Raw genomic sequence first — 8,973 nt, 5'->3', positions numbered from 1 at the left:
AGCGGCGCCTCGAGCCGCCTCCCCAAATCCAACATTTTGATATTTCTATTTCTGTCTGATACTGGATATTTCAACTAAGCAAAACTACAAAGTAAAAAGAATAAATTTCTTAACCGTGTTTCGCTGCCAAAGGAGTCTGCATCAAACTGGGGGGAAAGCTTGGTTCTCAAACTTTGGGGGATTTTACAGTTGCAGATACAAGATCGTGGAACTGTTGTATTCTTTTTTCTTTTCTTAATGTTTATGTGAAGCCAAATCTAAAAGACGAGTTCCAGGCTAAGTGTTAACCCTTAAAAAGGGTTGTCCTTGTTCTAAATTCAGTTGACTCACCTCGATGTGATGGCCCTGCCTCTGTGTGACTCATCACGCAGACTGCTTTTTCCTATCCTTCCCCGACCAGCTGGTTTTTCCAGCTTTTGGTCCATTCTTGCCCAGCCATCTACCTAGCCCTCTGCTCTTGTTCAGGGTTGCTGGTTGTCGTCTCAAGCCTTGGCGCTGCCATCCTCTGCGTGGCGACGTATCACAAGTGCCCACCGGCCTTCCCAGATTCGGACAACCAGCCGCTGCCTTTAGCTCAGCTCTCCTGCCCCTGATGGGCTCAGGGGAACCTCCTAACACCCTGCAAAAAGGGGTTCATTGACCATGGTGCATCGCCTGACTGGAATCGAGTGTTCTAGAGAGTATGCATTTTAACTCAATCTTCTTATAATATTTTAGATATCTCAGGAAATTTATTATAATATGTTCTTTTCCCATTACCTTTGTTTTACTTAAAACGTCATTAATTCTGCTAGGCTCCTGTGTATATTTTGGTTCAAAATTGAGATTCCTTTTAAATTTTTTTTCTTTGATAAATGCTACAGGAGAAGATACTGCTTCGTATAATCTTGGAACTTGAATTAAGAGAATAAAGGTTGTCCCATGTGCACTAGAGATTAGAACCGGTTAGGGGGTTCTTTAAAAATAATAAACCAGTAAGCTCGAATACTTGTCAGAATCAGGAAGGGGGCCATTGCAAAAAAAACTTTTTTTAATAATAACAGTAACAATAGGTTTTTTTGTTTGTTTGTTTTTGTTTTATTTATTTCTAGGAGACAGAGAGCGTGAGCAGGGGAGGGTCAGAGAGAGAGGGAGTCACAGACTGAAACAGGCTCCAGGCTCTGAGCCGGCAGTCAGCACAGCGCCCGACGCGGNACGCTCAACCGACTAAGCCACCCAGGCGCCCCAACAATAGGTTTTTATCTTGAATACTTGGCAGTCAGACCACTGTATCCCCTCGGAACCGATTTTGTTACTGAAATGTGTGGTTTGAGAAGTTGTCATGCAAGTGTTATTCGAAGAATCCGAGAACTAGAAATCTAAATCATATTCTGAGAAAAAGTCCACGGTGGGGGAGGAGGATGAAAACGCACTTGAACATTTTCCATACACTTCATCAGGAACAAGTAAACATATTTGTCCAGTAAACTAGCTTCATAACGTGCTTGCAGCCCCGTGATACAGGCGGTCTGCCCAAGAACNAGAGCTTAATTAATATTTCCTGAAGGGAATGGAAAAACTCCCTAGCTGCCAAGTAACTTCTATCCTTAATTTCTCACACTTAGCTCCAATTTGCGAAACAAGACCGATAAGAGCAAAAGACTGCAGTGACAAGGTGACTGGGAAGGTGACTTCCGGGAGAGTGGGTGTGTTTCCAGTCGGGAAACAAAGATGAGTTCTACATCGAAGGTGATACAAATGAATTCATTTCACGCTATGCATCGAGAGATGGTGGATAGAGCGAAGTATCCCCGGCCAAGAAATCTCCCTCGAGGTTAGGCGGGACCTCAAACCAGCAGTTCTTAACACCAGAGCAGGGCGTGTCCTAGGTCACAAAACCTTGGAATTCAGTACTATTTCTGCCACTTACTGGAAGTGAGGTCTCGTTACGCGGGGCAAATGGGTTGTCATGCGTTTTGGGGCGNGGGAGCTTCAGGAGAAATACAAGTTTAGATCAAGGGCCTCTGAAAGGAGGGGAGCTGGGTATCTCTCAAGTTGGAAGTCAACTGGGGCAACTTACTGGGGACACCAGGAGAGGTGGCCGAATGCCAATAGACAGGAAGGGGGGCAGTTGAGGCAGTGAGCAAGCGAGACCTGCCTCAGTTTCCACTTCCCTGGGGAGACATCCTCCCTCTCTCTTTTCCCCACCCCCAAACCACGAGGGGAGCTGGCACCCAGACCCAGGAGGTCAGAACATGTTTGAGGACACGCTGCTCTTCCGCCCCAGCTGCTTGGGTGGCGGCGAGGGCCATCCCCTGTGCGGGGAGGAGGTAGAGGAGTGGAGATTATCTTTCCAAAGTGGGCTGACCAGTACACTCGTCATTTTCAAGTCCCTTTATTGAAGAGCTTTGTAAATACAGACAAGGGCACAAATTCTAAGGAAACCTCTGGATGAATTTCCACAAAGTGAGCACAGTCAGGTACCAGCTCCCCAGAGCAGGATACTGCATATTATCAGCATGGCCCCAAGCAGTTCCTCTTCTCGTCAGCCCCCACCCCTGCTTGGGGTCCTTTTGACTCCAGGCGAATTTGACCCCCTTTTGTGGAAAGGGATCACACAGCACGTGCCCTTTTGTGTCTGGCTTCCTTCACTCAACATTAGGTTTCGAGATCTATCCAGGTTGTATGTGCGGAGTGGGTCTTATGGGACTGGTGAGTAACAGAAGTTACTAGAAATAAGACGACGATGCAGTTAAGGTTCCTGCTTCTCAGAAGAAAAGGGGACTCCATAGCCTACTTGGAAGTAAGTTTTAAAAATAATAGGGGCGCCTGGGTGGCTTAGTCGGTTAAGCGTCCGACTTTCGCTTAGGTCACGATCTCGCGGTTCGTGGGTTCGAGCCCCGCGTCGGGCTCTGTGCTGCCTGCCAGCTCAGAGCCTGGAGCCTGTTTCAGTCTGTGACTCCCTCTCTCTGTGACCCTCCCCTGCTCACGCTGTCTCTCTCTCTCTCTCTCTCTCTCTCTCTCCTAGAAATAAATAAAACATTAAAAAAAATAATAATAATGCCACTTCGTGTTAGCATTCTAATTTCACAATAGCTAGTTATTGTAAATCTTGTTCTGATTTTTCGATTGAGTACTTACTGTACTTTCAGGCAACGCAGGGTCACTGGCTCCTGTTGGAACAAAGGCATAATGGAGCCACGGCTGTAGGTTTGCTTCTTATATTGGTCAGGGTGCTAGTGCCATCCGTGGATGAAGACTGACCTCCCAGCCCCGGAGCCCAGGTCCATTGTCAAGAGCAATTAGGCCAGAGCGTAACAGGTCCGATACACAGTTCATATTGAATGAGGTGAAGATGTATTAGAAGAAAACCAAGGCTGACTAATTGAGGATTATATGCATTCATTATGTCATTATTCATAGCTTATGCAAATTATAAATGTCCAAAGAGATTTTCAGGTACTCCATTCATTAGCTTTTAAGTGACTCAGGAACAAGTGGAGATACAAACACACTATTTTTTCGTGTTACGATTCTTCTTCGTTTTTCTTTTTTTTTCCCCAATGTTTTTTATTTATTTCTGAGAGGGAGAGAGACAGCGTGAGCAGGGGAGGGTCAGAGAGAGAGGGAGACATAGAATCTGAAACAGGCTCCAGGCTCTGAGCTGTCAGCACAGAGCCTGATGCAGGACTCGAACCCATGAACCGTGAGATCATGACCTGAGCCAAAGTCAGACGCTTAACGACTGAGCCACCCAGGCGCCCCTCTTATCCCTTTTTCTTATCAAAGCATTGTACCTTCATATCAGGAGTATGAAAACACCAGTGATTGTGTGTGTGTGTGTGTGTTTATGTAAATTAGTTCCAATTTACATATGTGTGTATACGTATGTATACATACTTTTAAATCTTGGAACTCATTTCGAAGTGACAGAAAAGTCCCAAGAGTGATACCAAGAATTCCCACTTCTCTTTGCCCAGAGACCCCATTCATATTTGTCCTGCTTTCCTAGTAACGTCCTTGAGAGCAAAGGGATGACTGTTGCCTTTAGATGTTGTGTTTCATCAGCCTTCTTCAATCTGGAACGGTTCCTCTGTCCCTGCCTGAACACGTTACAGGCCACTTACTTTAGAGTTTGAGTTGGTTCAGTGTCCTCAGGATTAGATTTGGATTATGCACCTCGAGCAGGAATATCACAGATGCTATGGTGCATTTCTTTCATCGCATTCCTTCCGATAGTACATGATGTGGCCCACTGCGTTCCATCACACGACGCGGTGTGCCAGTTTGTTCCGTCACTTCGGATGTTAACTTTGACCCCGTGGGTAAGGTAGTGTCTACAGTTTGGTCCTATTGTAAAATCGCCTGCATTTCCTTTATAACTAGTAATTATAGGGAGGCGATCACTTGGGTCAGATTCTGCTATTTCTTCTACATTTCCAAGTTGGTGTTGTACTGTGAGGGAGAGCTTCCTCCGTGCTATTTGTATATCAATTGATATCAGTCACTACTGATAGATTCCGATTTTATTTGATAGGGTATAATCTCCTACTGTCACTTTGTATTTTGATGCTGAGGGCATCCCATACTTGACCAGTGGAAGATTCTTCAAGCCAGCTTCTGCGTCTTTTTTTTTTTTTTAATTTATTTTTTTTGAGAGAGAGAGACAGTGCAAGCGGGGGAGGGTCAGAGAGAGCTGGAGACACAGAATCTAAAGAGAGGCTCCAGGCTCTGAGCTAACTGTCAGCCCAGAGCCCGACGCAGGGCTTGAACCCACGAACCGTGAGATCATGACCCGAGCCGAAGTCAGACGCTCAACCGACTGAGCCACCCAGGGGCCCTGCTTCTGCATCTTTTTGACATGTCCCATCATTCACTTTCTGGCAAGGTGTTTGAGGCCACCTTTATCTCAGATTTTTCCTGGCCCAGCCCTGGAATCAGCCGTTTCTCCAAGACCTTGTTACAATAGTATAAATATAAATACACAAATATTGAATATCGTGTCTTCATACCAACTCCTCCAACTTCACTCCAACACCGTAGAGTTCATTTTAGCCTTCCCCCTTTTTGTAATGCAGAGGTTAGAGAAGATCAACGTTGACTTCCTCTGCAGGAAGATGGCCTGCTGAAATATTGATAGCCCTGGTTCTCATCTGCTGGAAAAGTTCACTCCGTCCTTGCGGCCTCGAGCTGTGTCGCCTTCACGGAACCCCGTCTTTGATGGGGTTGCTTTCACCTAGAAAAGGTTGATAAGACGGGTAGAATCCAAATTGTATTGCATGCTTCGCAGTGTATGAAGAGCACGATCGTATTTGAAGTTTTACAAACTGGGGCAGGTCCCGTTGAAGCTGGTTAGTCTTGTTTGCTGACAAGCAATTACAGGAAAAGAAATATTTGGGAGACAGATCCGACTGCTCCTTAGGGCACTGCCCCAGCGTCTGTACTTTATACTCAGAAATTGCTTGAGTACCTAGCATTAGGGATGTGCTTTCTTGGCCTACTTCGAGACCAAAGCCCTTGCTAAGTACTAAATCACTATACTCCCATTTTATGGATCATGAAATTGAGGTCAAAATAATTTTAGGGGCTCCTGGGTGGCTCAGTCGGTTAAGCATCCGACTTCGGCTCAGGTCATGGTCTCACGGTTCGTGGGTTCGAGCCCTGTGTCGGGCTCTGGGCTGACAGCTACCTGAGAGCCCGGAGCCTGTTTCAGATTCTATGTCTCCCTCTCTCTCTGATCCTCCCCTGTTCACGCTGTCTCTCTCTCTTTCAGAAATAAATAAATAAATAACATTTAAAAAAAAATAATTTTAATAACTTGCCCTTCTCGGCAGAACATGGTTGAGGTAGGACTTGAACAGGCCATGTGGCCCCACTGGCTCTGAACATAGCCATCACACTCAACTGCCCCCAGAAAAGCCTGGAAGATTGTGTCGTCTGAAATTAAAACCGCCCCCAAAAAAGTAAGAGAGATGTTACGTGCCCCCTGTCCCCACACGCCACTAAACGGGGGGACTGTACCCTCGGTGGCATGTCACCCTGAAAGTGGCAACTGAGAGAGCCTGGTGCGTGGTCCAAGCTTCCCTCCTGTTCCCCAAACCTCCTCTCACGGCTGGGGGGGGCAGCGTGACTGAGCTGCCGGAAGGAGACTCCAGACCTTGACTCCGAGCTTGATTTGTGTTGCAGATTGCTGGGCTGATCGATCCCCACTCCATGAAGCTGCGGCCCAGGGGCGCTTGCTGGCCCTTAAAACTTTAATTGCACAAGTAAGTGAACCAAACGCTTGAACCTTTGTGCCTGGACAACCATCAGCGCCATGCTTTATGAGCTTTGACGGAAGCAGCGTCTTGCGTGCCCCACCTGGCTCCCCGCACAGCCGGGCTAGGTGTCTGTATTCTCTGTAGCTCACCCGTTTGCTCCTCCTGCCTCTCCTTTCTGGGGACTCGGACTCCTCTTACTTTGCCCAGTGCCCTCCTTCCCCCTCCGGGCCTGCCTTGACTCCATAGGCAGTTTCCCTGTGACGGTGACGGTAGAGGCCTTCAAAGTTTTGTTGCACTACCTCGCCCTGCACTCTCCCGGTGTGCCTTAGTGACCGTGGCCCGGAAGTTGCATCAGTCAGCCGTTACCACATAACAAATGACCTCGAAACTCAGCGGCTGAAAACAAGTGCAGATTCTCACGGTTTCGGAGGGCTGAGGAGCAGCCCGGCGGGGTGGTTCTGGCTCCGAGTCTCTTGCAGGCAGCCCAGTATCAGCCAGGGCCGCTGGCACCTCACAAAGGCCTCTCCACAGGGCCCTGTCATGAAATGGCAGCTGGCTTCCCCCAGAGAGAACAGGAGAGAGTGCCTAAGAAGCAAGTCTGAGTATAACGTATTCTCCAAAGTGATACCCCATCGCTTCGGCCATATTCTGTTCGTTAGATGTGAGTCCGTGGATCCAGCCCACAGGCAAGGGGAGGGGATTACGGAGTGAGTGAGCCGGTACAGGAAGCAGGGGTCGCTGGGGACCATCTTAGAGTCCTCCAACCCCCCGGTGATACAGTATTTCAAGAGCAAACTTCACAAGGGGTTGACCTGGGTAGATGTTACTCCCTTGGGAAGATTTATTAAAGTCTTACTTATTAAGACTACTTTATTTTATTTATGACTGTATCCCTAGCACCTTGAACCACAGCAACGGCTTAGTAAATATTTGTAAAAGGATGAACAAAAGTGTACATGCTCCATTGACTTTGTTTGTTTTAGAATCCACGTGTGTATGGAGGAGGTGATTTATTATATCTTTTTCTACATTCTAGCTACCGCCGAAGCAGGCTTCCTTACTATTTTCAATTTAAACAGCTGGGTGCACTGCTGTGTGTGTGTGTGTGTGTGTGTGCGCGCGCGCGCACTCACACGTGCATGCACACACGCACGCACGGGTGTGCTTTTTTTTTTGCTTTCTCATTTATAAGTTGTGTTACCTCTTAAGAAAGTAGAGGTAAAAGGAAAACAGTACTGCCAGTAATGATCAAAGGGATTTTGTACTTGATTTTTATCATTTGCTTATTTATCTTTAAGCACTTTAAAATTTGATCTGATTATTTTTATATGTAATAGATTCACATCGTTCCAAAATGTGAGTACAGACAGCTCCCATACACCTACACTTCGCCCAACTTCCCCTACCGCTGATAGTACATAACCATGTTACTTGAGTCAAAAAGAAGAAATTAACATTGGTACAATACCATTAACTAAACTGCAGACTATTGGGATCACATCAGTTTTCTCACAGAGTCCTTTTTTCTCTTCCAGGCTCTAATCCAGGATCCCATATTGTATCTGGTACTTCTTTATTATTTTCTATGTTTATTTATTTTTCAGAGAGAGAGAGAGAGAATGTGCAAGTGGTGTAGGAGCAGAGAGAGGAGAGAGAATCCCAAGCATGCTCCATGCTGTCAGCACAGAGCCCAACACAGGGCTCGAACTCACAATCCGTGAGATTACACCCTGAGCCGAAATTGAGTCTGCTGTTTAACCGACTGAGCCACCCAGGTGCCCCAGTGCCTCTTTATTTTTAAGGATAGTTCACAACCATGTTGGTTTCTGTAAGCCAGTGTGCTTAAATGTGTAAGGAGTGCCCTTCAGAGAGAAGTGCAGCGGGTTCCCGGTGCATGCCCCCTTTTTTACCCTTACACACTAGTAAAACAATGTGTTATTCTATTTTATTTTATTTTTTACTTTATTTCGCATATAGGGTTGTGGAGTAAAGCACGAAACCAGGGATCAGGAGCTCCTGACTCCCGTGCCGGCTGTCATCGACAGCTGAGGCGCCTTAAGTCTTATTACTAATTTGAACTTTGTGCCTCTCCATGTTCTCGGGCACAACGAAGGCGATCCATTCTAGATGGTCTTTCTGGCCTGTCCATTATTACATGGGTACAAATCCAGGGATTCTGAGTTTGCACCAGACGACAAGTGGTTTTTTCTAGCACACTGCTGCCACCCTGTGGACTAGCCTGTTTTTCTTTTCTTTAAAGGAAATAAATATGTAGGAAAAAGTTTCCTAATTGTATTAAATGCCCAACTTGAAATATACGGCACAGTTCTAGAGTAATGACATCATATTCAGGACAGAAGAATGGACAAGACCAAGGCATAGAGAGACCCTAAAATGAAGGGACAGGACAATAGTGGCAAGTCCCAGCTGCTGGCCACAGCAGCGATGCCTCCAGCACCAGGGACATGGGGCAGGAGATGGTGGGAACTTAGGTTGGGGTTTGGGGGTTCAGGGTCATGCACTAGGTTTTGGAAGTTTTCGGTGGGTCAGTTAGGAGGCAGGGAATCAGAAGCAGAACTCAATTCAGAAAAGCTGAAAGGGACCTCTTCCTTTCACAGACAGAAAGTGGTAATCATGGGGGGCCGGGGGGGGGATGGTAAGGGCCAAGGTGTGAACATCAGGGCACGAAGTCAGAGTTGGCCAGCAGTGGGGCTGATCTTGTCACTTTTCACCT

At 46.7% G+C, this 8,973-nt stretch overlaps 1 protein-coding gene across 1 annotated transcript in view; it reads left to right on the top strand.

Annotated features, from left to right (window-relative positions):
• The window catches only part of LOC144236037 (ankyrin repeat and SOCS box protein 11-like), a 23,599-nt gene that overhangs the window by 2,724 nt on the left and 11,902 nt on the right, over positions 1-8,973 (top strand). Inside the window, exons 2-3 of the mRNA XM_077769646.1 lie at positions 6,166-6,245; positions 6,513-6,900. Coding sequence (XP_077625772.1) covers positions 6,166-6,245; positions 6,513-6,900 — 468 coding nt within the window. The remainder of the gene's footprint in view (positions 1-6,165; positions 6,246-6,512; positions 6,901-8,973) is intronic.

Source organism: Crocuta crocuta, unplaced genomic scaffold (genome assembly GCF_008692635.1).
Source record: "Crocuta crocuta isolate KB4526 unplaced genomic scaffold, BGI_CrCroc_1.0 scaffold1171, whole genome shotgun sequence".
Taxonomy (NCBI): Eukaryota; Metazoa; Chordata; class Mammalia; order Carnivora; family Hyaenidae; genus Crocuta; species Crocuta crocuta.
Note: the sequence above shows the minus strand (reverse complement) of the source record. Positions and strands in the feature narration are given on the sequence as shown.